Raw genomic sequence first — 27,915 nt, 5'->3', positions numbered from 1 at the left:
ATGAAGCTGAAGGAGCTTGAGCGACAAGCTGTCCAAGTGTGGAGCCCAGCCAGCCAGTACCCTGTGTATCTGGCCACAGGTACTGTAGATGAGGATCCGCTGGATAGGTTGAAGGGAAACTTAGTATTCAGTGCTCTTGATTGTGCTTCAGAGAAGGTTTCAGAGTCATGGAAAGGGGGTTGGCTAGCAGCATAAGCAAGAGGATATTAGGAGTTTTGGTCCCTGGGGACAATCTTTGATTATGGCTCAAGGCTAAGCACCTCATGCTTTCTTGCTTTTTTTTGGAGGTACCACTTGAAAAAGGGTATATCCAGTTTTCTCCTATTCCTCCTTTTCTCTACTGCCTAACCATTTATACCCCAAATCCATGCATATATTGTTGCTCACATGCTGCCTCTTCCTGACTTTTCTTGTGCCTAGGAACATCTGCCCAGCAGCTAGATGCCTCCTTTAGTACAGATGGCACATTGGAAATCTTTGAGGTTGATTTCAGGGACCCCTCTCTGGACTTGAAACGCAAGGGAGTCCTTTCTGCCTCCAGCAGGTACTATGTCTGAACTGTTGATGGGTATGCAGGGCAGATCCTGATATAGACCTTGATGGGGAATCTCAGGAGTGTTGTGTGCTTCTCAGGGCTCATGAGGAGACAAGTGAGGGGAGAATGATCTTTAAGTTGGAGAGAAGTTAATTCTGGGTTTATTTTGCAAGGTGAAGGTGAAGTCACTCAGTCGTGTGAGCCCGTGGACTGTAGCCTACCAGGCTTCTCCATCCATGGGATTCTGCAGGCAAGAATACTGGAGTGGGTTGCCATTTCCTTCTCCAGGGGATCTTCCCGACCCAGGGATCAAACCCAGGTCTCCCGCATTGGAGGCAGACGCTTTAACCTCTGAGCCACCAGGGAAGCTTATTTTGCAAGAAGATTTTGAAAACTACCAGTCGCACCTTTGTGGGGAGCAGCAAGATCAGGCAGAATGATGTGATAGAGATGCCTCACATAAGCCTGGACCCACGAGTACCTGATCTCTCTCTGGAACCCAGAGATGTTGGCTCCTTCCTCCCTTGGCTCTTGTGAAAATAACAGCCTTACACAGTATCTCCCTTTTCTGCCAATGAAAGACGAATGAATGACCCTCTCCTCGTTGCTGTCAGGCACTGATTGGGCACTCATGGATTTCATGGCTCTGGCAGACTTACAGGGCTGGGTATGAGCATTCACTGAGCATGTGTACACATGCCAGGCACTATGCTGAGGCTCTGTATATTGTATTCATTTCTCAAAATGAGCCTAGCCAATAAATAACATTATTCCCATTTTACATAGGAGGAAATTAAAACCCCGGGAAGCTAGAATTTAAGTCTGCTCCTAGCTGACTTCAAGACCTGCTTTCTATTATTCAACTGTTCTTTTATTAGTTTTGTAAAGATGAGGCTTATAGTCTGAATCAGTGATCCCCAGATTTTTGCACCATCAGGAGAAATGTGAATATTCACTGCACTCAAGTATATTTTCAATATAAATAACATACATGTATTACTGTATTATTTTTTTAATATAAAAATATAAATCCTTTTCTTACATCCCAGAGGATTTTCTTGCCATCCCCCTTAAAAGATTGCTGGTCTGTTATGTAACTTTTTATCTTACACCTTTTTTGGTTTGTCTGAGTGATTAGATTAAGATACATAGAAGTACCCTCCTCTTTCTTTTCATGGCTTAACTTAATAATGAAAATTAGTTATTCTTCTTACTTTCTTGAGCTCGTATATCACTTTAGCACTCCTTTATCACTTTATTACAGTATCCCTTATTTTGCAGTTTTTTATGTTTCTATTTCCAGTACCTGTACCTTTTGAAGAGAGGCCTTGGCAATTTTACCAGTAATGATGAGATATTCTTAGCCTGTAAGTAGGCATTTCAGAAAGGGCTTCTGAAAGAGGAGAGCTAATTTAATCATGTTTATACTCCTGAAGATAAGAAAAGGGGCAGAGGGCAAGGGCTCTTTTCTTAAACCAGTCAAGTAGCAGCTCCAGCATGGTAGTGGCTCCTTAAGGCCAAGAATGCTTAAGAAAGAGCTAATTGCTTAAGAAACCTTGAAACTGAATCCTGAGAACCACGTAGGCAGAGATTTTTGTCTGTTTTATTTATTGCTGTATCTCTAGTATCTAGAATAGTGCCTGTCATTAGGTAGCTTAAAAAATATCTGTGGAATAAATGAGTGATGTTAGAAACTTCTGCATTACCAACCTGAGCATTCATATCCACCACTTCAGTTAGTTATGGTCAGTCTTCTGTTGGTCTTAGTGCCTGAAGAGCTTTTCAAGGGTAACAACCTGTTTTGCAGTCAGCTAGGTTGAAGTAGCTTCCTTTTTTCACCTCTGTAATTGTGTCTAAAGATTGATTCTCATTCTCGAAGACCTAGGGGATTACCTTTGATGCAGTTCTGTTGCGGCCTTTCTGAAGAAATCATCTTAGATGCTCCAGGGTCCAAGGCACTCACTACTTTTCATTCTAGCCTAGGTTAGGTCACTTACTCAAAAGTCAGCATCACAAACAATTGACCAAAATGATCAGGGTAGATAAAGGTCAACCCACCCTTTGCTTTATGCTTTCCTCTTTTCTGTGTCATCTTCTGCATGGTTTAATGGGCCAATGGGTTTTAAGGGCCTGACTCTGGACATTCTGCTTCAGAAAGCCTGGGAGGGAATCAAGGAACCTGTATTTTCTTCAGGTGCCTCCTCTCATTCTGTGATGCTGTGTGGTCCCCATCACTGCCATCATTATCCTGGGAAACTCTTTAGCAAAGAATTCCAGCTGTATTTTCATGTTTTCAAAGTTCCCACCTTTCTATACAAACTCTTCTCCCTATACCTTCTCCTTAAATCTTATAGTTCCTATTTTCAGGCCATCTTTTTTTTTTTTTTGGTTTGTTTTATAACTTTTTGTTTTCAAACATAGAAAAGTTGCAGAATATTACAATGATAAAGGCTTCCCTGGTGGCTCAATGGTAAAGAATCCACCTGCAACGCAAGAGACTCAGGAAACACAGGTTCGATCCCTGGGTCAGGAATATCCCCTGGAGAAGGAAATGGCAACCCACTCCAGTCTTCTTGCCTGGGAAATCCCATGGACAGAGGAGCCTAGCGGGCTACAATCCATGGGTTGCAAAAAGTCAGACATGACTGAGCGACTAAGCACACATACCTTCACTTAGACTCATCAGTTGTTAATGTTTTAACACTTACAGATGTCACATTTGCTCACATGCTGTGTGCTCTGTTTATATATAACACACACACACGACTAAGTCTTCTTTGCCAGACTCTCCCAGGTGTTGTCTATCACAGCTATTCAGGCTCCAGTTCCACTCTCAGTGAAGTGTTAATAGGAATGTACTTTCTACATGCCTCCACAGAGAGGAATGATTTTGTCGCACCCTGTAGTCTGCAGTTCAGCCACTCTAAAGTAACTGGGCCCTCTTCTCTAACCCTGTGGTGACTCCTTTGAGGTCTCGGGTACCTTTTCCTCTGATTCGTATGTCATCTGCTATGACCATACTGAGGGCGCTGCATTCCCATGTGAGTTTCGCTGGGTGTACCTTGCTCTGCTTCTTGCGTGAACTATTTCAGGCTTCTCTGGGTAATCTGCTGTCTTGCTCTCTGCCCATGCTGAGCTCTAGCCCCTGATGACATGGCCGTCTCTGGAGCCAGCATGGAACCGTTCTTCTGGCATGGTAATATCAGCATTACTTTAGAAAACAGCCTTTCTGACAGTAGCTTTAGACCGACTGTTTGTTCTGCTGTGTTGTTTCTGTTCAGATGCTGGCCTTGTCTGAATTAGTGCTCCACTCTTCACTTCTGAGAGGTTGGCTCTGATCTAAGGACTGGCTAGACAGGTTCCTGTCTGGTTTCCCCATTCAGTTTCTTCGCTGACTGTTCCCAGAGTGTGGAAACATTTAATTTCAGTTAGAGATCTTACATGACATCATTCAGCGTGAAATCTGCCTTCTCAGAAGGGCTGTGGAAATATCCTCGGCTAACAGCTGTGAAATGGAGGGACGACCACCTGTGAGGCATTGGGGGTTTCACATGCCTTCCCTAGGGGCTTTTCAGGGGACCTATTCTTGACCAGGGAGCCCAGGGTCCATCTCTTTCTTGTGTGCCAGAATGCAAGATGCTCAGAAAGCCAGAAAAGTGTTTGCCAAACAGTGCATTTATTCTTCATGCCTCTATGTTTCTCTAAGGCTGGCCCACAGAATACATATGGCAGCTCCAGTAGACTAGTCACATGAGCATGGCATGGGAAAGGAAGGTCAATAGATCTTTTCTCACTTCCTATTTAAGCGGGGACAGCAACTGTTGGCCTAGGGAACCTGCTTCTATTCAGGTGTAGAAGAGTTCGGATCTTCCTCTCAATAGAAGACCATATTTTATGATGGTTAAGAGCTCAGGCTTTAGCATAAGATGGGTCTGACTTTGAACCTTGAGTCTGTCATTTCCTAGCTGTTGCTGCTGCTGCCAAGTCGCTTCAGTTGTGTCCGACTCTGTGCGACCCCAGAGATGGCAGCCCAGCGGCTCCTTCGTCCCTGGGATTCTCCAGGCAAGAACACTGGAGTCGGTTGCCATTTCCTTCACCAATGCATGAAAGTGAAGTCACTCAGTTGTGTCCGACTCCTAGCAACCCCATGGACTGCACCCTACCAGGCTCCTCTGTCCATGGGATTTGCCAGGCAAGAGTACTGGAGTGGGTTGCCATTGCCTTCTCCTTCCTAGCTGTTTAGTTCAGTTCAGTTCAGTCACTCAGTCATGTCTGACTCTTTGTGACCCCATGAACTGCAGCACGCCAGGCCCCCCTGTCCATCACCAACTCCCGGAGTTCACTCAAACTCACGTCCATCGAGTTGGTGATGCCATCCAGCCATCTCATCCTCTGTCGTCCCCTTCTCCTCCTGCCCCCAATCCCTCCCAGCATCAGAGTCTTTTCCAATGAGTCAACTCTTCGCATGAGGTGGCCAAAGTACTGGAGTTTCAGCTTTAGCATCATTCCTTCCAAAGAACACCCAGGGCTGATCTCCTTTAGAATGGACTGGTTGGATCTCCTTGCAGTCCAAGGGACTCTCAAGAGTCTTCTCCAACACCACAGTTCAAAAGCATCAATTCTTCCGTGCTCAGCTTTCTTCACAGTCCAACTCTCACATCCATACATGACCACTGGAAAAACCATATCCTTGACTAGATGGACCTTTGTTGGCAAAGTAATGTCTCTGCTTTTGAATATGCTGTCTAGGTTGGTCATAACTTTCCTTCCAAGGAGTAAGTGTCTTTTAATTTCATGGCTGCAGTCACCATCTGCAGTGATTTTGGAGCCCCCCAAAATAGTCTGACACTGTATCCACTGTTTCCCCATCAAATGGGAGTAAAATTACTAGCTGTATAACAGAAGTTTTGTAACTTCTCTGTGCCTCACTTTCCTCAATTGAAAATAAGGTAAATACCTCATGGGATTGTTGATCGGCTAATACATGTAAAGCACTTAAAGCAGTGTGTAGTACATAGGAAGTTATCAATAAGTATTGTTATTTGAGTTGGGATGATTAAGTGAAGTAATCTATTTGAAGTATTTTTCAGCCAAAGGGCAGGGCCAGGCAGAGGAGACTTCTGTTCTGCATCTGGGAAATGAGGGAGACAGGAAGATCCTAAGGTTGGGGATGCCTGCATAATGGCAGAAGCTGACAAAGATGCCCATTCTCTACTGACTGATGTGGACCTGAGTTGTTGCTGATGCCAGTTCCTCCTCTTCGTAGGTTTCACAAGCTGATCTGGGGGAGCTTTGGCAGTGGGCTTCTGGAAGCCTCCGGGGTCATTGCAGGCGGCGGGGACAATGGCATGCTTACTCTGTACAATGTGACCCACATCTTGTCTTCGGGAAAGGAGCCTGTGATTGCCCGGAGACAGAAGCACTCTGGGGCTGTCAGAGCCCTTGACTTTAATCCTTTCCAGGTACTAGCATCTTAGTTGATCAGACCTGAGAGGCATGGAGCATCAGATCTGAAGGGAAGCGTTTACTTGTGACCTCTGGTCTGTAACTCTGAGCCTTCCCAGGTTGTTACGGGGGTGGCTTTCAATCCAAACGTGGGTCTCTTTCCCCTTTTTCTGCTCTCATCTCTTCCTGGGATGGTGTGTCTCCAAAGGCATATTCCTTCATACAGGGAAACCTCCTGGCCTCAGGGGCCAATGATTCTGAAATCTTCATTTGGGATTTGAATAACCTGAGTGTGCCAATGACCCCAGGATCCAAGTCACAGGTGAGGAGGCTCCTGGTGCTGCTGCTTAAAAGTGTGCAGCTGATTTTCCCAGGGAGAATTAAATTCTGGAGGCAGCCAGGGCACAGATTTCAGTCTTCACCACTGGAGGGCAGTAAAGCTCCACAGACTAATATGTTGCCTACCAGCCAGATAATAGAGGGATGGAGGTGGGTGGGGACTGGAGGGAGGTCAGGGAATAGGGGTAGGGGTGGAAGTGGCTTGGTCATTGACTGTTCTAGAAGTTTCTGGAAGGCAAGAAGAGTGAAGGAGGTAAAAGACACTGAGAGAAGGGGTGGCTGTACTGTTTATCATCGTATAATTTAAGAAAGGCTGAGCCCTGGGTTTAGCCAACCAGGGGCAAGAGCAGGACACCCAGATACACCCTTGTCCTTTTGTGGAAGGGTCAGCTCTGTCCCTGTGTCTTGTTCCGCCATGTAGCTGAGGGTCTCCTGTATCTCTGTGTCTGAGTGTTCATGTCTTGTCAGTCTGTAACTGGGCCCCCATCTTTTTCTTCCTGGCTTTTCTGTGTTGTGCATACAGTATCGTGAGGTAAGTTCAGTATGAATTTGATAGCATCTTGTGCCCTAAAGTATCAATGGCTTTTCTCTCTGCCTCATTCTCCCTGGGGGTCTTGGGTGTCTATATTTCCCTCCTTCCTACCCTCACCTTTCTCCTCTCCCTGTCTCTCTTGTCATAGTTGAGAAGGCTCTTTTTAAAATCTTGACTCTGTCCTCTCAGGAGCATCTTGGGACAGGAGTAAAACCCAAGTGCACCTGTCCTTCTTTCAGCTTCTACATCATTTTCTAAAGGATCCTCTCTGGAAAACTTCCCTTCCAGCTGCCTGAGACTGGCATGGTTTGGGTAGCCCCATGTCTACTCTTGGCTTTTCTGTGGGTGGTTGGGATCAGTGGCAGACCAGCTGTCTCTTGGTCCAGGGGTGACAGGTTGTCCTCATCCCGCTCCCTGCCCCATTCTGCCTTAGCAGCCGCTGGAAGATATCAAGGCTGTCTCTTGGAACCGTCAAGTTCAACACATTCTGTCTTCTGCTCACCCCAGCGGCAAGGCAGTCGTGTGGGATCTCAGGAAGAATGAACCTATCATCAAAGTCAGTGATCACAGCAATCGGGTGAGTTGAATACAGGCAGACTATAGGCTCGGGCTCTGCTGTCTCTCTCAGGCCTAGCATTGGAGCTGCTCTTCCCCAGGCCAAGGTTCTGCTTTCAGCTGTTACAAGTGTAGATTCCGCCCTGTAGTAGATTTCCTATTGAGAGTGAAAGCTCAGAGAAGCCAAATTGAGCTGATCTGGAGGCTTCTAGTGCTCCTTGCTTACGGTCATCACTTGTTCCCCAGGGGCCATGGTGTTCCCAATTACATAAGAAAGACATAAAACCCTCAGAGAGGTCCCATTTCAGCTAGACAAAAAGGGTTCATAAAAAGAAGAGTAAGGTTCTGTTGCCCGTTGGGATCTGCTTTGTTCACAGATGCACTGCTCAGGCCTGGCCTGGCACCCAGATGTCGCCACCCAGTTGGTGCTCTGTTCAGAAGATGATCATCTTCCAGTAATTCAGCTGTGGGACTTGCGCTTTGCCTCCTCACCCCTAAAGGTGCTGGAGAGTCACAGCAGGTAGCATGTCATCCTTGGTGGAGGGCAGGGTATAGCTGACCTGGGTAGAGGGCGATACGTGCCTCACTTTGGCTATCAGACGTTCTCCCCGGCTTCAGAGCCGTCCTGGTGAACACACAGTTACGCAGTTCTAGCCCCACCTCCACACAGTTACGCAGTTCTAGCCCCACCTCCAATCAAGAGGGGTTCCTGTAGACCCTGAGGTTATAGAAAAGAGCCTGAGATTCCATGTAACCTCCAGACATACGAGTGGGGTTAGGGTCATAAGAAATATTGGAGCCAATGTTTAGTTCCTCTGGGAGAGCCCCCAGGCTCTGATCTGAGAACATGCTCATTTCTTAGGTAATTAAGTTGCCTCCTCCAAGACTTCTCAATAAAAGAACCTTGGCTCCTGTTTTTCCTGTGAACAGGTTTGCCTCTGAAGCTCTAGCTCTTGGGCCTACAGCAGAAGCACCAGCCCCATAGTCTGTTCTTTCTAACTCAAGGGTCATGCCTTTGTACCTCCTTGGGGACTTCTGAGAGTTAGGTCTTCACTACCCTCCTGGACTAAAAGCACCCATAGGAATGGGTGCTTCCCTGATTCATGCTGATTCAGAATTTCTACCCACCCTACAATCAGGGAGGAGAAGCAGGCCATCCTGCAGGGACCTGTGGGTGGCAGAGTGGTTATAGCACATCATGCCCACACTCTGAAGTCTGACTTGGCTTCTGGCTGCATGACTGCTGCAAGTTCCTCAGTTTCTTCCCGAGCCTCATTTTCCTCATTTGTAAAATGAAGCCACACTGCTTATTTTGAGGAGATGACATTTACCCAAGATACATAAGGCACGCTACTTGTAGTAGGCATTCAACAAACGTTAGTTCCTCTTTCCTTTCCTTTTTAGGGGGATCCTGTCAGTGTCATGGAGTCAGGCTGATGCTGAGCTGCTGCTCAGTAGTGCCAAGGACAACCAGATCTTGTGCTGGAACCTGGGGAGCAGCGAGGTAGGCTGGCCCTTCTGTGGGTACGCTGGGATGGTGGGGCAATCTCAGCTGCACCTCTGTGCTCTAGTTGCCTTACCTAAGTCAGGGTTTCCCTCTTGGCTATGTTCCCTCACAACAGGTGGTGTATAAACTACCCACGCTGAGCAGCTGGTGCTTTGATGTGCAGTGGTGCCCTCGGGACCCTTTGGTGTTCTCCGCTGCTTCCTTTGATGGCTGGATCAATTTATACTCTGTGATGGGTAGGAGCTGGGAAGTCCAGCAGATGAGACAGGCTGACAAGGTTTGAAGGGCTTGGTGGAAAATGCTGGAGGGAAGGGACTGTCTCTGTTCAGTGGGAGAACAAAGGACATAAGCCTGGGGAGAAGTGGGGACTCCTGAAGACTTGGGAGACTAGGGCCCTGGGTTCGGGAACCCCGGGTTTGTGAACCTTTGCACCAGTGTCCATCCTCCTGGAAGGATGTCAGGTCCTGCCCAATACAAAGGAGGCCTTTACCTTGACTCTTGTTCTTGGATGTTCCTTGTGGTATTTCAGGGGAATTGGACTCCCATGCTGGGACTCTCTACTATTTTGAAGAATGAACTTACCCCCCTGTCTCCTATAGATACATTTTGTGTCACCCTTCACTGTAGACATTGGATGCAGTTGGCTTTCCAGGAGCCTGCTGCATGGGCATCCCATCCTTACTACCAGCCCCCTGAAACATGAGAGTCCTGACTTTTGTGGGCCAGATTGGGTATCTCAAGGATCCCTCCCAAAATGGACTTTGTAGGTGGAGTTCCTGGCTAAGCCACCACTCTACACCGGTGATGCAGGTGTCCTTTTGTCCCCAGATCTCATCTTCCTTCAGCAAAGGCCAGCCTCTCCCACCATTGCAAGTGCCAAAGCAAGTGGCCCAAGCATCACTGATACCTCCCCTGAAAAAACCCCCCAAATGGATGCGGAGGCCAGCAGGTGTTTCATTTGCTGTAAGTGTAGTGTGTGTGTGTAGCCTACTGTGTCCCCAGCATGGAGCTCTGTTCTATAAGAAGTTAATTCTCACTGCCTGAGTCTCAGATCAGGTCCCATTTTATTGCTCAAGCAGTGATTTGCTAAGCTTTCTTAACCCCTTTACCCTGCTTGCAGTGCCAGTCCTGTCTAAAAGAATTGGTTGCTTTTGAGCTCTCACTTATGGGGAATTGCCTGCCATTCCATCTGATTTTCTCCGCATACCTGGACTGATAGAGTACAGGCATGGTTAGAATACAAAGCAAGAACGGAATGAATAGAAAGCAGAGGAGAAAGAATGTAAATCTCCTCCTCTCCTATGCTCAAAACCTTTGGCCCTCCCCACTGCCATTGCCTTATAGACTCAAGGCCAAACGTACACAGAGCCCCATTTACCTCCAGGGATGGTTAGGGGGTGGGGGTTGTTCTTATTGTTCAGTTGCTAAGTCATGTCAGACTCTTTTGCAACCCCAGGGACTGTAGCACACCAGGCGCTCCTCTGTCCTCCACTGTTTCCCAGAGTTTGCTCAAACTCATGTCCATTGAGGCAGTGATGCCATTCAACCATCTCATCCTCTGTCACCACCTTCTCCTTCTGCCCTCAGTCTTTCCCAGCATCAGGGTCTTTTCCAATGAGTTGGCTCTTTGCATCAGGTGGCCAAAGCATTGGAGCTTTGGCCTCAGTCCTTCCAGTGAATATTCAGGGTTGATTTTCTTTAAGATTGACTGGTTTGATCTTCTTGAAGTCCAAGGGACTCTCAAGAGTCTTCTCTGGCACCATAATTCGAAAGCATCAATTCTTCAGTGCTCAGCCTTCTTTATGGTCCATTTCTCACATCTGTACATGACTACTGGAAAACCATAGCTTTGACTATATGGACTTTTATTGGCAAAGTGATGTTTGTGCTTTTTAATACTCTGTCTAGGTTTGTCATAGGTATCCTTCCAACAAGCAAGCATTTTTTAATTTTGTGGCTGCAATCACCATCCACAGTGATTTTAGAGCCCAAGAAATAAAATCTGTCACGGCTTCCCCTTTTTTCCCCTTCTCTTTGCCATGATGGGATGGAACCAGATGCCATGAGCTTAGTTTTTTGAGTGTTGCATTTTAAATCACCTTTGACGCTCTCTTCCTTTACTCTCATCAAGAGGCTCTTTAGTTCCTCTTCACTTTCTGTCATTAGAGTGGTATCTGCATTTCTGAAGCTGTTGATATTTCTCCCAGGAATCTTGATTCCAATTTGTGATTCATCCAGCCCAGCATTTTGAATGTTGTACTCTGCAATAGAAGTTAAATAAGCAGGGTGACAATATATGGGGGATGAGGGACACTACCCTAGACATTGTTTATTGTACTGTTCTCACATTCCAAACCCAACACCTCTTCCAGTGGGGGACAGCAGAGGGAAGGATTTTCCTGCATGTCTCCCACCAACATCCCCTCTTAACCCTTAGTCCCTCTGTCTGTGATCCACTGAGACTCAGCTAGGGACTAGGGCCAAGGAGAAATGGAAATCTCTCCTTAGGAAGAACAGGAGGAAGAGGATAGAGAACTTGTGACCCCCCACATCTCCTGCCCTAGGAGAACAGAGGTTAGCAAACAGTCCATGCCGTCCAACATTCAAAAAAGAATACATATAAGCACTGTGTAAAACTATTGAGTATTATACAAACCAAAAGTTAAGATGGCTGTGTTTAGCACTGACCTGTAGTGTAGATTTTGTGCTGTAAGAATCATGAGAAGAATTCTGGCTAGAAGCACTCATTAAAGAGAGAGAGTAGTGAATGGTTGGGGAGTAGAGCAGTGGTTGTCTAGCATGACTGCAATTGGAATAAACTGAAGAACTTTAAAAAAATTACCAGTGCCTGGGTACCACCTCCAGAGGTTCTTCTTATTTTTTTTCTTGGTCTGGGGTATAGCCTGGTGACTTTGGATAACTACCCAGGTGGTTTTAATGTGCAGCCAAGGTGAAGAACTGCTGGAGTAAAGGAACTTGACTGGGCTCTGCTTTTGTGCCAGGTGCTTTATATAATAAAGTACCTAATTTGCTGAGAAGGATGCTCAGGTGGGAGTGTTGTAGTGGATGAAGGCATAGAAGCAGGAATGTACTGGGTACTTTGGAGACACAGAGTGATCACATGAATGAACAGAGAGAACGGTGCTAGAGAGGGAGGTCTGGTCCTGATTTTGAAAGATTTTGTGCATTATAGGCAGAGGAGCTTAAACTCTCTCCTGTGGCCTTGTGAAACCAGTACAAGCTCCTGGATGGCCGTAGGAAAAGGGTGGTAGTCTAGGGCTTGGAATGGAGGAAGAAAATGCTAGCACGGGGCATGGGAGACACTGAACAAGAAGGGGGAAGATTTTATTGTTGCTCAGCTACAGTGGGTAAAAAGACTGTGATAATGATGAGCAGTTTAGTCCAGAGTTACCTGGGATAGTGATAACTATCAGTTGTGTCCAATTCTTTGCAACCCCATGGACTGTAGTCTACCAGGCTCCTCTGTCCATGGGATTTTCCAGGCAAGAATACTGGAGTGGGTTGCCATTTCCTTTTCCAGGGGACCTTCCCAACCCAGGGATCAAACCTGGGTCTCCCGCATTGCAGGCAGATGCTTTACCGTCTGAGCCACCAGGGAAGCCCCCTACCTGGGATAGTGATAACTATCATATAACTCTAGGAGAATGATGGTACCAGAACAGGTGAGGAAAGAATGAGTACCATGGACTGTACCTTTTAAGTTAATGGTGCTGAAAGTGCAGGGGTGGTTTTAGGATGTGGGCACATTCACTACTCAATTCCTGATTCTTTCCACCCCCAGGAGTTTTTTTTTTTTTTTTTTTTTGCTTTCCTGTCTTTTAGGGTTGACCAACAGATAGCCTCCCATGTAATCCTGACTTGGTGTTAATTTTTGCCCTCTCCTTCTTGTTTTTCTTTATCAGTTTGGGGGCAAGCTGGTGACCTTTGGCCTCCCCAGCACCCCTGTCCATCAGGTGCCACAGCCTTGCCTCCGCCTAGTCTTTATCAGTCAGGTCACCACAGAACCTGAACTCCTGACACAGTCAGCTGAGCTGCAGGAAGCCCTGGGATCAGGAAATCTCCTGAGTTACTGTCAGAACAAGATCCACCAATCATCACTGCAAAGCGAAAAGATGCTCTGGCAGTTCCTGAAGGTAGGAAGCCTGAAGGCTGGCTGCTCAGAAGTGTCTCCCCAAAGCCAGATACCTCAACCTCTGTCAACTACCACCCTATGGCCCAGATTACAGAGGCCTTAACCCTGCTGGGTTTTTTCCTATACAGCACCCATCCTGGGAACAAAATCTTCTTTTTACCAGAGGCTCAGAGACTCTCTGTAGCTAGGGAAACTGAGGAATACAAGTGACATTGGCCTTTTTTCTACTATTGCTGATGTCCTGGGTACTTTACCAGAGCCACGGTGAAGGCTTCTCCAGTGCCGTGCCATGGGGCAGTAGGAAGGGAAGAGGATCAGCTGGAAGGAGTCTTCTCACCTAGCCATTTAGATTCACAAGACTGCATCAAGTGGTTCTCTCCTGCGGGAGTCCTTGTTGCAGTCCATGCAGCAGCTTAGAGTTCTCCCCTTCAGCTCCTCAGAAGATAGCTCATGTACAAGAAGATGAGATATACATCAAGCTGGTGTGTTAACTGCTCTAGCTTAGAAGCCTCAGGCCCACAAGGGCCAATATCTGTTTTATGAACTCCAGAAGCATAGCTTCTAGGGTTCCTGCAAGGGATTTGTTTAGTACAAGAGTCCTTGCTCTCAGGGAAGCCCATAGCATGTTGTCCACATCAATTATTAATAGTTTACATAGTTCCAGTCCAGATGCAATTTACCAGTCACAAGCAGTCTTGCCTAGAAACATAGCTGACATTTTACTCTTATCAGGTTACCAGCGTAATAGATCTAGGAAGTCAACTTGAAGGTCCAGTTCTCATGCAGAAGGGAGAAAGGATTTGTTAACACATCTACCCACAACCCCACAGGAATCAAGTCTGCGGAAGAGTGGAGAGATGGTGTTGGCCTCGGGGGCACTTCTAGAGCCACATTTGAGGGTCCACTAGCACAGATGTCCAGCTGGTGTAGGAGAGAGTCATTCACATTCATTTAATGGACACGTCTGTGTTCTGTGGCTTCTAGGTGACTTTAGAGAAGGACTCCAGGATGAAATTCCTGAAGCTATTAGGATACAGTAAAGATGAACTTCAGAAGAAGGTAAGCTGCTTTCACATCAGAAATACATGTTTGTTGTAGAAAAAGAGAATCCTGCTGGTGGAAACCATCTCAGAATACCTCTTCCTGGGCGTCAGTAATGCATATATGAGCATTTTACCTCCTGGAGTTATTCTGTTTCCCAGGAAAATAGCACAAGGATCTTAGTAAGTCCAGTTGGTGGAGTATGAAGGTGGGAAGAAAAACTTAATATTTATTTGATCTCGTGTTGGGAAGAGTGGTATTCATATGTTTCTCCCTGCAGGTGGCCACATGGTTGAGGAGTGATTTGAGGCTGGGTGAGAGCCCTCAGTCCAAGGGAGATGACCTCAACAGTAACAGACAGCAGGCATTCTCCATACAGGTATGGAAGGAGCCCAGCCAGTCCCATCTAGGGTAGCATAGAAAACCTGCCCTTAAGGAATTTTCCCCTTCCTAGCCCTTCACTTTGTTCTCAATAAGTGCTCAACTTCTGTGGAAGTTTTCAAACTCCTCACCCATTTAGAACCAGAGAGAGACATAGACCTCATAAGCTTTGGAGCTAGGAGTGGAGCTCTTTTAACCATGAAGTATAGCACTTCCCAAACTTCACCTGGTTATTCTTTTAGCTTTACCCATTAAGGGCCAACTCTTTTTTTTTTTTTTTTTAATTGAAATATAGTTGATTTACAGTGTTGTGTTAATTTCTGCTGTACTACAAAGTGATTTAGTTATGTATTCTTTTTTATATTCTTTTCCATTATGGTTTATCACAAGATGCTGAATATAATTCCCCATGCTGTACAGTAGAACCTTGTTTCTATGTACATTAGTTCGAATCTGCTAATCCTACACTCCCACTCCATCCCGTCCTCACCTCCTTCCGCCTTGGCAATCACAAATCTGTTCTCTATGTCCATGAGTCTGTTTCTATTTCATAGAGAAGTTCATTTGTGTCATAATTTAGATTTCACATATAAACGATATCATATGGTATTTGTCTTTCTTCATCTTGCTGCGAATGGCACTGTTTCATTTTTTATGGCTAAGTAGTATTCCCTTGTGTATGTATCACATCCTCTTTATCCATTCACCTGTCAGTGAACATTTAGGTTGTTTCCTGTCTTGGCTATTGTGAATAGTGCTGCTGTGAACATAGGGATGCATGTATCTTTTTGAATTATAGTTTTGTCCATATATATGCTCAGGAGAGGGATTCCTGGATCATATGGAAACTCTAGTTTTTTAAGGAACCTCCATACTGTTTTGGCTATACCACCTTACATTCCCACCAACAGAGTAGGAGGGTTCCCTTTTCTCCACACCCTCTCCAGCATTTATTTGTAGACATTTTAATGATGGCTATTCTGATTAGTGTAAAGTAATATCTCACTGTAGTTTTGATTTGCATCTCTCAATAATTGAGCACCTTTTCATGTGCCTGTTGACCATTTGTATGTCTTCTTTGGAAAAATATCTGTTTAAGTTATCTGTCCATTTTTCAGTTGGGTTGTTTTTTGTTGTTGTTGAATTGTATGAGCTGTTTTGTATATTAAGCCCTTGTCAGTCACATCGTTTGTAAATATTTTCTCCTATTCTGTTTATTGTCTTTTGTTTTTCTTTGCTGTGCAAAAGCTGGCAAGTTTGATTACATCCCATTTGTTTATTTTGGCTTTTATTTCTGTTGAAGGGACAACTCTTAATAGTACTCCCAGAGAGAGCGACTAGGCCAGCTCTCTGTCTTCTGGACTCATTTCCCAAGTAGCTACTTTTGTCCTTCTTTGTACAGACCTCCAAACATACCACCTGGGAAGCCTCGGCCTCCTCAGCCTTCTTTGATGAGCTGATCCCTCAAAACATGACTCCGTGGGAGATCCCCATCACAGAAGGTACCCTGACCCTGAGGGAGAGGAACCCTCTGTGTGGGGGTAGGTGGGCTCAGAGTTCTCGAGACTTGAAGACACTGCCTTCTTGTCCCCGGCTTCCTACTTCCCTTCATGATCGAAAATGCTGGGTGGTCCTGTACCAGTCAGAGCTCTCTCTGGCTAAAGATTTTCATGGATGGATCCTTCATATGAAAGGCCTTCTACCAAGGTATTCTTCATCCTTCTGTCTTCCTGCTTAAAGAACTGTGACCCTCTTCTTGTTGAGCAAACACACGGCACACCTGTGATGCTGCCACGAGTCCCTCCCTTGTCTTGGGTTCTGTCCTTAGAGATTTACCACTGGACCTGGGGACCCCTGGACAGCCCTCTGTATTTTGTTGTGAAGGAATGAATCTTGGGGAGTTTGGGGTGAGGGAGACTCAGGGAGGCAGGGTATAGGAGGTGGGGACAGAAAGCACTGGTCTGAGGGCGGGCTGATGCAGAGGGAATGCTCTGCCTGCAGACACGGAGGGACTCCTGAGCCGGGCTCTTCTGCTTGGAGAACTGGGCCCTGCCGTGGAGCTGTGTCTGAAAGAAGAGCGCTTTGCTGATGCCATCATCCTGGCCCAGGCTGGAGGCTCAGATCTGCTGAAGCAAGCACAGGAGCGGTACTTGGCCAAGAAGAAAACCGGAATCGCCCCGGTAACTGACCACCATGCGGAGAGGAGGAGGAGGGGATTACTTGGACCTTGTCAAGTGGCTGTCCGTACTACGGGACTGGCGTTTAGAGGATTTGCCTCTCTCTCCTCCTACTTCAACCACCCTTACCTTACCCCGAGCCCCTAGTCAGTGGTCAAATAGGCAGGCTGCTTAGGAGGGGCTTGTCTCAGCGCATCCCTGTGTGACTGCTGCTGCCTGTGCTGCATGAACAGCTGATGGCCTCCTTCCCTCACTGCCCATTACAGCTGCTAGCCTGCCTTATACAGAAGAATTGGAAAGACATGGTGCATACCTGTAGCCTGAAGAACTGGAGAGAGGCTCTGGCCTTGCTGCTGACATACTCAGAGCCAGAGAAATTCCCCGAGCTCTGTGGTAGGTGGCCCTCGGCTCCAAGATGGAGTGGTGTGACTCTAGCATGGAGTCATTGGACACACTGCGGGAGGAGACAGAGGCACAGCCTGAACTCTGGGAAGCCAAGCCATGTCATCAGGGACTACAGTGCATCTCTACTTTCTGTGGAGGGCATTTATTGTCCTATTTTACTTTTTCTTGTCAGATCTCAGTGCAAAAGCTTTGCCCAGTAGGATTAGCCTCGGTGTTGTCTTAAAGCCACCGTGGCTACTTGTCCCATAGCTCATGGTCCTCTACCTGTTTTCAGACAGAAGGAGGAGAAGCACAGGGAAGCCATGCCATTTTAAGAAGCTTCTATCTCTCTGCAGACAGGCTGGGAAGTCGTATGGAGCAGGAGAGTGGCTGGGCACTCACCTCTGAAGCCAGACTCTGTTACGTATGCTCAGGGAGTGTGGAGCGGCTGGTGGAGTGCTGGGCAAAATGCCAGCCGGCTTCATCCCCTATGGCTTTACAGGTACCCCTTCACTTCAGGGCCCTGGTCCCTCCATACCAGGCCTTCAGGAGAGGCTAGCAGTGGCGATTGCAGGGACATCAGAGGCGGGTCTTCTAGGTATCCAGGCTAGAATCAGTTTTAGGAAAGAGGGAAGGGCCCTTAAAGTCTGGGACCTTTGCCATGGATAAGCTGTCATCTTACCTCCTTCTCAGTCAAGGGAGATTGAGTAGCAGCTGCTTAGATATTAACTTCACAATTTTTTCCCACTTCAGGTTTGAGTATATAAGTTTACTGTGTATTTAAATAATACCGAGTTTGGGCCTTCTATTAGCGTCTATGAAAAGTCCTATGAATCTAAGTTGTACCAGATACTCTGTGGGTGCCCACAGAGATGGGCACAGTCAGGGGAGACAAAGTCACACATGAAATAAAAGGATAACAGAATCTGAAATTGAGATGTATTAGCATAAAAGGTAAAGAATCCAAAATGAAGAGGCAGAGATGTACAAGAGTGTAAGACCCAAACAGCTTGGGAAGTGAAGCCAAGTGGCCCTTCTCTGGCTATCACGTCTCTTACATATCATATGTCATCACCTGCTATCCATAGCAGGGAAGTCCTTGGTTGAGCTGCCTGAGCTAAGAGAGCAGGGTATGCGTTGATGAGGACTGACTGCCCTTTTCTTTGTCCCTCCAGGACCTGATGGAGAAAGTGATGGTCCTTAACAGGAGCTTGGAGCTACTGCGGGGTCCTGATAGGGTGAGCCCAGGCCCTGTCACAACCTACAGAATCACTCAGTATGCCAACCTCCTGGCAGCCCAGGGCAGCCTGGCCACTGCCATGAGCTACCTACCCAGTGACTGTGCTCAGGTGAGTGGGAGCATGTGGAGAGAGCAAACCATTTCTTTCAGTCATCTTAACACTGGCTGAGCACTTCTGTGTTAAAGGCACTATGCTAAATGCTAAAGCTCCTGGGATAAATAAGACCTAGTCCTTCAGGAAGTTCACAGTCTCTTGGAGGAAAACCAGATGTCAATAATTTATCCTGCCATAACAGAAGCTTATACTAAGCATTTTGGGACTTCATAGGCAAGGGGCTGGCTTTGTTTGGAGAAGCTGAAGAAGGCTTCTCAGTGGTTTAAAACAGTTGAGTTGGACCTTCAAAGAGAAATAACTAGTAAAGCAGATGTCAGTTTGGCAGGGGAAGGCAATGGCACCCCACTCCAGTACTCTTCCCTGGAAAATCCCATGGGCGGAGGAGCCTAGTAAGCTGCAGTCCATGGGGTTGCTAAGAGTTGGACATGACTGAGCGACTTCACTTTCACTTTTCACTTTCATGCATTGGAGAAGGAAATGGCAACTCACTCTAGTGTTTTTGCCTGGAGAATCCCAGGGATGGGGGAGCCTGGTGGGCTGCCGTTTATAGGGTCGCACAGAGTCGGACATGACTGAAGTGACTTAGCAGCAGCAGCTGCAGCAGAGATCTTTTGAGTTCTCTGAGATGGCTAAAATGTGGAGGGTCAGCTGAGGTTTGAAAGCTATGTGGGGCTAGGCTTGTAAGAGAGGATATTTGCTTGTTTTAATTTTACTTAACACAGTCTTTCATTATTGTAACTTTTATAGCTACCAGTTCAGCAGCTGAGAGATCGACTTTTTCACGCCCAGGGTTCTGGTGTCTCGGGCCAACAGTCTCCCCCTTTCCCTTTTCCCCGGGTTGTCGTAGGAGCTACCCCCTACTCTCAAGAGACATCCTCTTCCAGACTGAAATTCCAGTCTTCTCACCAGGTAAGACCCTGCTTATTCAGTCATTCCAAAATGCCTATTAAGTGTCTACCAAGTACCAGGCATGATTGGAATAGATTAATTTTAAAATGATGAAACTTCCTATCTTCATAAAGCATCAGTTCAGTTAAGTTCAGTCGCTCAGTCGTGTCCGACTCTTTGCGAACACATGAGTTGCAGCATGCTAGGCCTCCCAATCCATCACCAACTCCTGGAGTTCACTCAAACTCATGTCCATCGAGTCGGTGATGCCATCCAGCCATCTCATCCTCTGTCATCCCCTTCTCCTCCTGCCCCCAATCCCTCCCCCCAGCATCAGAGTCTTTTCCAATGAGTCAACTCTTCGCATGAGGTGGCCAAAGTACTGGAGTTTCAGCTTTAGCATCATTCCTCCCAAAGAACACCCAGGACTGATCTCCTTTAGAATGGACTGGTTGGATCTTCTTGCAGTCCAAGGGACTCTCAAGAGCCTTCTCCAACACCACAGTTTAAAAGCATCAATTCTTCAGCACTCAGCTTTCTTCATAGTCCAACTCTCACATCCAGATATGACCACTGGAAAAACCATAGCCTTGACTAGATGGACCTTTGTTGGCAAAGTAATGTCTCTGCTTTTTTTTTTCTTTTTGTCTCTACTTTTGAATATGCTATCTAGGTTGGTCATAACTTTTCTTCCAAGGAGTAAGAAGCGCCTTTTAATTTCATGGCTGCAGTCACCATCTGCAGTGATTTTGGAGCCCCAAAAGATAAAGTCTGACACTGTTTCCACTGTTTCCCCATCTATTTCCCATGAAGGAATAGGACTGGATGCCATGATCTTCGTTTTCTGAATGTTGAGTTTTGAGCCAACTTTTTCACTCTCTTCTTTGACTATCATCAAGGGGCTTTTTAGTTCCTCTTCACTTTCTGCCATAAGGGTGGTGTCATCTGCATATCTGAGGTTATTGATACTTTTCCCAGCAATCTTGATTCCAGCTTGTGCTTCATCCAGCCCAGCATTTCTCATGATGTAGTCTGCGTACAAGTTAAATAAGCAGGGTGACAATATACAGCCTTGACGTACTCCTTTTCTTATTTGGAACCAGTCTGTTGTTCCATGTCCAGTTCTAACTGTTGCTTCCTGACCTGCATATAGGTTTCTCAAAAGGCAGGTCAGGTGGTCTGGTAGTCCCATCTCTTGAAGAATTTTCCACAGTTTCTTGTGATCCACACAGTCAAAGGCTTTGGCATAGTCAATAAAGCAGAAATAGATGTTTTTCTGGAACTCTTTTGCTTTTTTTGATGATCCAGCAGATGTTGGCACTTTGATCTCTGGTTCCTCTGCCTTTTCTGAAACCAGCTTGAACATCAGGAAGTTCACGGTTCACGTATTGCTGAAGCCTGGCTTGGAGAATTTTGAGCATTACTTTAGTAGCATATGAGATGAGTGCAGTTGTGCGGTAGTTTGAGCATTCTTTGGCATTGCCTTTCTTTGAGATTGGAATGAAAACTGACCTTTTCCAGTCCTGTGGCCACTGCTGAGTTTTCCAAATTTGCTGGCACATTGAGTGCAGCACTTTCACAGCATCATCTTTCAGGATTTGAAATAGCTCAACTGGAATTCCATCACTTCTGTTTCCTTTGTTTGTAGTGATGCTTCTTAAGGCCCTCTTGACTTTACATGTCAGGATATCTGGCTCTAGGTGAGTGATCGCACCATCATGATTATCTGGGTTGTGAAGATCTTTTTTGTACAGTTCTGTGTATTCTTGCCACCTCTTCTTAATATCTTCTGCTTCTGTTAGGTCCATACCATTTCTGTCCTTTATCGAACCCATCTTTGCATAAAATGTTCCCTTGGTATCTCTAATTTTCTTGAAGAGATCTCTAGTCTTTTCCATTCTGTTGTTTTCCTCTATTTCTTTGCATTGATTGCTGAGGAAGGCTTTCTTATCTCTTGTTGCTATTCTTTGTAACTCTGCATTCAAATGGGAATATCTTTCCTTTTCTCCTTTGCTTTTTGCTTCTCTTCTTTTCACAGCTATTTGTAAGGCCTCCCCAGACAGCCATTTTGCTTTTTTGCATTTCTTTTCCATGGGGATGGTCTTGATCCCTGTCTCCTGTACAATGTCACGAACCTCAGTCATAAAGCATAGATTCAGTTATTTTTAAATAGCTGTTTATTGAACAACAGCTAGGCACTTAGAACAGAAAAGTATACAAACCATGATCCTTGCCCTTAATTTGCTCATAGTCTACTAAAAAGATAGATATATAAAAATTAACTACAGTAAAATTCATAAATGCCCTGATTGGGATGTGATAAAAGAGCCCTGAGATCATACGGAAAGCAATTTACTGATATTTGATCTGAGTCTTGAAGATTGAAAGTTATTTAAACAAAGGGAGAGGGAAGAAAGGTTATTTCAGGCAGAGGGAATGGCATCTGCCAAGGCAGTAAAGGGAAAGTAAGCAAAGCCTGTTTGAGGAATGACTAACATTTTAACTACTTTACAAAGCAGGTGTTTGTGGCAGTGGAATGAGTTAGTTGAGGCTAGGGTAACAGTATGTGTAGTTAGATCAAGAGAGACCTGGTATTTCTGTGTTCAAGAGTTTAGACTTGACCCTGAAGGCATTCTGGAGCTATTGAGTGGTCTTATGCAGGGGAAGGATTAGCTATGTGTCTAGGAAGGGCAAAGCTAGAGACGGTTAGGAGCATGGCAGGAGATGATGAAGGAATGAAAGAACTAGAAAGTGAGGTTGGATTTGAGATGTTTAGTAGGTAGAACTGACAGAAACTGATGATGGTGTAGAGGACAGTGCCCAGATGGATAGGATGCTGTTAATTTACGAGACCAGGAGCCTACCAGAAGGGAGCAAAATCCAGGAAGATTGTTGATAAAGGTATTAGGCAGGAAAATTCTGATAATTTATCCTGTCCCATCTTTTAATTTCCACCCACAGATTTCACTGGTTTTACATGTTCTCATATGTGTGTATGTGTGTATAACTGTGTAAGAATTTTTCTTTTCATCTTTTTAATAGTCCTTCACAGAGCAACAAAAAAATTAATTTTATAAGGTCCAATTTATAAAGTTTTCCTTCTGTGGTTCATGCTTTTCATGTCAAGTCAAAGAACTGTTAGCCTAGTACAAGGTCCCCTAAATTTCCTACTATTTTTTTCTAGAAGTAGCTTTAAGTCCATGTTCCACTTTGGATTAATTTTTGTGTAAGTGTAAAATTTGAGTCAAGGTTTATTTTTTTGCCAGTGGATATCCAGAATCATTTATTAAAAAGGCTATCCCTCTTCCTTTTTTCCCAGATTACATGCCTTGAATTTCTCTTGCCTTTTTGTAGTATTAAAATGAGAATGGTGAGTGTGAACACCTTAACCTTGTTTCCAGTTTTAGAGAGAGAACATTCAGTCTTTCAGCACCAAGAATAATGGTAACTCTAGGTTTTTGTAGATGCTGTTTGTGAAGCTAAGGAAATTCCTTCTTTTTCTGGTGTCCTGAGTCACGAATCAGTGCTGAATTTTGTCAGATGTTTTTTCTGCATCATTTTGTATGATCAAATGATTTTTCTTCTGATATGGTGGATTGCGTTGCTTGATTTTTAAATATATCATGATACACATTCCATGACCAGGAATAAATCCTATTTGGTTGTGGTATATTATTTTTATATACATTGCTGAATTTGATTTACTAAAATTTTGCTGAGGATTTTTGTGCCTAAGATTTTTGTGCCTAAGTTTATGAGAAATATTGACCTATAGTTTTATTTTGTGGTGTTGGTATCAGGGTAGTACTGACCTCATAAAGTAAATTAGGAAATGGTCCTTCTATATTCTGGAAGAGATAATGGAACCTTTGTGTCAATTCTTTGAGTGTTTGGTAAAATTTCTCCAGTGAAACTATCTAGGTCCACCTAGAAACTTTTGGGGGAAGGGGGTGGGAGGAGGTTTTTAATTACAAGTTTAATTCCTTTAATAGTTATAGAACATTCAGGTCTTTGGTTTAATTTTGGCAGAGTTTTGGTAGTTTGTGGTTCTTGAGGAATTGGTCCATTTTTCTAAGTTGTCAAATTATTTGTAAAGTTATTTGTAACATTCCTTATCACCTCTTTCATGGATGCAGGGTCTGCTGGAGTATTCTCTGCTTCATCCTCTGTCTTGATGAATTGTGTCTTCTCTCTTTATCTTTGTCAGTCTTTATAAAGATTTATCCATTTTGTTGATTTTTTTTTTAATTAGCCTTTGGTTTCATTTTCCCTGTTGTTTTTCCATTTTCAGTTACTTAGTAATTTCTTTTCCTTTCCAAGATGCTGATCCTTTTTTCACTTCCTACAGGTTCCAATTCTACCTCCAAGGCCAAGGATTTTTACACCTCAGTCATCACTAGTGATGCCCTTGACACCTTCCCATCCTAGCCCTTATCAGGGCTTCAGAATGCAGAATACAAGTGACTACAGGCCATCTGGGGTCCAGGAAGCACAGCCTTTGCCTCTGGGCCCTGGGGTAAGGCCTGGTGAGTGACCAACTAAGTGGAGATCTGGCTAGACAGAGTACAGAGAAAAATAGCTGGCATGGCTGGCATGGATTTGGGAAGTAATATGTCCATATAGTGGAAAATCCCATGGATGGAGGAGCCTGGTGGGCTCTAGTCCATGGGGTCGCTAAGAGTCAGACACGACTGAGCGACTTCACTTTCACTTTTCACTTTCATGCATTGGAGAAGGAAATGACAACCCACTCCAGTGTCCCTGGAGAATCCCAGGGATGGGGGAGCCTGGTGGGCTGCTGTCTATGGGGTCGCACAGAGTCGGACACGACCGAAGCGACTTAGCAGCAGCAACAGCAGCATGTCCATATAGTGGGAGGAGCTTGGAGTCTGAATTCTTAATACTGTCAGTACTTGGCTTTGTACTTGGGCATTATACCTAGCCACTTTGTTTCTTTTGAAAATTGAGAGTGATTGTTATATTGTTCATTTCAACCCCACAGGATTGTTTTGAGGGTCAAATAAGGAATATAGTTAAAAATAGTTTGTAAATGGTAGATCTCCTTATACTTATATTATTAATTACTATTATAGTTTCTTTTTTTTTAATTCCTCTGTGATTCTAATTCCTCCGTGATTCCACTCTGATGTGGTCTGAATCTCCTCTCTGTCCCATTTCAGCTTTATCTCAGCCTCAGCTGTTAGGAGGGCAAAGGGCGCAAGCTCCTAACCCCGTGGGATTCCCTGGAACATGGCCTCTCCTGGCTCCACCCATGGCACCCTCAGACATTATGCAGCCTGGCTCTGTCCCCCTGTCTAGGGCTCCTCCAGTGCCCCCTCTGTTTCCTGTGAGAGCACCAGGCTTCATCCCTATGAGCTCCCAGCCACCAGCCCCTCCTGTCAGCTTCCCTGCGGCCCACCTTCCAGGAGGGCCAGGTGCTCCATGCGCTGGTGTCTTCCCAACCACTGGCATCTTGATTCCTCACCCAGGTCAGTCTTCTCCTATGGCCTCCCTCTCCTCTCCTCCCCACTACCACCTTGGGAGTCTCTTTCCTCAAGCCAGTGAACTAGGGTTAGGAATGTCAACTGAGAGTGTGGCTGGTCTGCAGAGGGTATGTGTGGAAGACTCCAACTAAATCAATTTTACTGATCTTCAGACCAAAAATTTCAGTGTTTCTGGTCATGCCCCTAATTACCCCTATGTTCACACTATGCAGGACCTCAGGATTCCTTGAAAAATGCTCCAGTGCCCAAGGGAAACCTCCAGAGGAAAAAGGTGAATACATCTCTCCCCACTCAACCCCATACATTCGCCAATGAGCCACGCTCTAGTTCCTTACAGAACCAGCCTGCTCCTTCCCATACTCAAACGGGCACTCTGTCCCCTCTCTCTCCCCACTCACTCTTCTCCCCTCAGCCACCTCCTCTTTCCTTCTTATTCACCATCTTCTGACTTCTAGGTTCACCACTCACTGTTCTGTGCCCTTGTTCATTCATAGTTTCTCCACTCCCTCAAAGCAGGGTGGAAGGGGTCTTTCAGCTTAGACTCATGTGCCTTTCTTTTCTCTCTCTTTAGTTGCCAGAGACATTTATACCCCCAGCACCAATTACTGCTCCAGTTATGTGCCTCGCCCCTGAGCCTCGAGGGGTCCTTTCCTCACAACCCGCTGTCCCCAGTGTGAGTCATGCTCCCCCCAGAGCCCCATAAGAACTCAGCTGGCAGATGACAGGAATGATGTGTTTTCCTTCCTCTTGGAAACCTTCTTTCTTGGGTGTAGAAAAGCGGGGAGCATGAAGGATGGCTTCATTCCTCAAGTTGGAGGCAGACTCTGGGCTGAAAGAGATGGGGTGGGGGGCAGATACCAAGTGTCCCTACTGCAGAGAAGGGGGATGCCCCTCTCCAGCTCTGCTCCAAAGGGAGCAGCATGACCCCAAGTCACAGAGGACTAGTCCTGAGGGGAGCCATAAGCAGGACAGCGTGCCTGTCTCTCCTGTCTCCCTGCTCCCTCCTCAGCAATGTCAGCAGCCACTGGAGAAGATCAACAGGAAGGAGCTGCCCCCTGAACACCAGTCCTTGAAGATCAGCTTTGAGGCACTTCTGCAGCGCTGCTCCCTATCTGCCACTGATTTAGTGAGTCTGAACCTTCCCCATGATGCTCCCTTCCGACCCCAGCTGGTCCCAGGATCCCTTAACTATAAGACCAGTTCCTTGTGTGAATCTTCTTACTGTCCCTGGACATGCTGTCTGTAGCTTATACTTATTTGATATTGTTGGTGTGGAGTTGGGGAGGACTTGTCTGGTCTGGAGTTTAGCTCCTTGGTAGCAGGACCCAACAGCACCAAGACTTAGCTCTTGGAAAGGCAGCAGGGAGTACTGGAAGGAGGGTGAGATCAGTAGTGAGACCTGCCATTCAATCCTGGCTGAGTCAACTAGAGCAAGTCACTTACCCTCTTCAGGTCTCCATTTGTCCTCTGTCAAATGAAAGAAAGAGCACTGAGCCATTCTAGCTCTAAGGTACCATGATTCTTTACGGTCCTATGTAGGATTAGGCTTAGGGCCTGGAATTAGAATCCATTTCCCTCCCTGCAGAAGACGAAACGGAAGCTAGATGAAGCTGCGCAACGTCTAGAATGTCTGTATGACAAGCTCTGCGAGGGGACAGTAAGTATACTCAGTGGTGCTCGTCTGCCTCCTGCTTTTCCACCCTCACCCATGGCCAAAGGGCACGCACTGTCCCTTCCCATAAGCCTCACTGACCCTGGGTTCCCTACAGAATATAGCCATGTTGCCTGGACTGGGCTCCAGAACTCCAGAAGGAAGTCCTTGCTTCTCCCTTCCATGCCTCCAGGGTAGGGGTGGAGTTGGGCTTACTAACTCTGGGCCAATCCCTCCACAGCTCTCGCCTCCTGTGCTGGCCGGGCTCCATGAGATTGCCCGATGTGTGGACGCAGGAAGCTCTGAGCAGGGCCTTGTGGTGCATGCCCAGGTGGTGGGCTGCAGCAGCTTCAGTGAGGTCTCCAGCTTCATGCCTGTCCTGAAGTCTGTCCTCACCATTGCTCATAAGCTGCACATCTAAACCAGGCAGCTCCTCCTGCCAGACCACTTTTACTGTTACTTAATTCCTTCCTGCAGGAAGGGAATTTTGGAACAGATTCTGTTTGTTTTTCCCAGCCTTCCTCCCTTGCTGCCAGGTGTATGATGCTGTAGACTTGGCTCCAAACCAGCAGAGTGCCTGCTCTCTACCCCTTTATGCCTGGCCCTCTGGGATCTGCCCAGGGCTCAGTCAGCCTGTTCTCCTTCACTTCCCCTAAAACTATACTCCAACAGGGGCTGGCACAGTGTGCCTTCTCCCCCAGGGGCATTCTGTCCAAGTGGTTTCTGAGAGGGTGAGCAGGATCATCTTTTCAAGTCTACCTCTGCCGTGCCCATCGTGTGGGTCTTTTGTCTTTCCCCTTCTGTGGGTTATGAGCCTGACTTTACCTTCTCCTTGCCTCTGACTTCATGTTTCCATACTTCTCTGAGCCCCAGAGACTGGAGTAGAGTTGACTGCTGCTCAGCTTGTCAACAAATCCTAGACATGAGTGATGGGTGCTGAGCAGAACCAAGAGAAGGAACTCAGGCCCTTTGAAGAAGGGACTTCTCCTCTGCCAGCATTGTTAAGGGTGAACTAGGTGAGGTGGAGGGTGGAAGGGGTGCACTGCCTTTTGCTGAGAGTTGTCTTAAGCTATGGGATAGGAGCAGAGGGACCACTGCCCATGGGGAGCAGCCCCTGACTCAGCCTGCCTGAGTCCTGGCCCAGGCAAGATATAGACCCATTCATTCTGTGATTAGAAGCCTGATTCTGGAAGAGGAGCCATATTAATGAAAGACTCTTCTGGCACTCTTCTTCAAGACTTGGAGGCCCTTCTTCCCTACCCTCTCCGGCTGCACTTTCATGGTTGGACTCTGCACTGAAGCCCTGATGTACTTTATGTGCAATAAAGCTGCTTTAGTTTGGTTTCCTGAGTCATCTCCCAATTATTATCTTCTCTGGGTCCTAGTTTGCTCTTACCTGTCTTCCCAGTCCTTTGTTCTTGCTCCCTGTACCTCAGTAAGGCAAGGGAAAGGCTTGGGGACAGATAGG

General features: G+C 46.1%; 1 protein-coding gene across 1 annotated transcript; it reads left to right on the top strand.

The window, feature by feature from the left end:
• Positions 1-27,656, top strand: SEC31B (SEC31 homolog B, COPII coat complex component). The gene is given in 25 exon segments (XM_068961488.1): positions 1-79; positions 421-544; positions 5,802-5,997; positions 6,207-6,302; positions 7,285-7,428; positions 7,784-7,926; positions 8,811-8,910; positions 9,029-9,190; positions 9,742-9,876; positions 12,837-13,067; positions 14,051-14,125; positions 14,388-14,486; positions 15,891-15,990; positions 16,490-16,668; positions 16,932-17,058; positions 17,406-17,551; positions 18,225-18,398; positions 19,152-19,313; positions 23,641-23,818; positions 24,473-24,781; positions 25,009-25,067; positions 25,368-25,525; positions 25,817-25,922; positions 26,382-26,453; positions 26,689-27,656. Coding segments are annotated over 25 exon segments (3,534 nt in total). The 3' UTR covers positions 26,869-27,656.
• The last annotated feature ends 259 nt before the right edge of the window (positions 27,657-27,915 follow it).

Source organism: Capricornis sumatraensis, chromosome 23 (genome assembly GCF_032405125.1).
Source record: "Capricornis sumatraensis isolate serow.1 chromosome 23, serow.2, whole genome shotgun sequence".
NCBI classification, from domain to species: domain Eukaryota; kingdom Metazoa; phylum Chordata; class Mammalia; order Artiodactyla; family Bovidae; genus Capricornis; species Capricornis sumatraensis.
The sequence above is the reverse complement of the archived record's forward strand: the minus strand, read 5'-3'. Positions and strand labels throughout refer to the sequence as shown.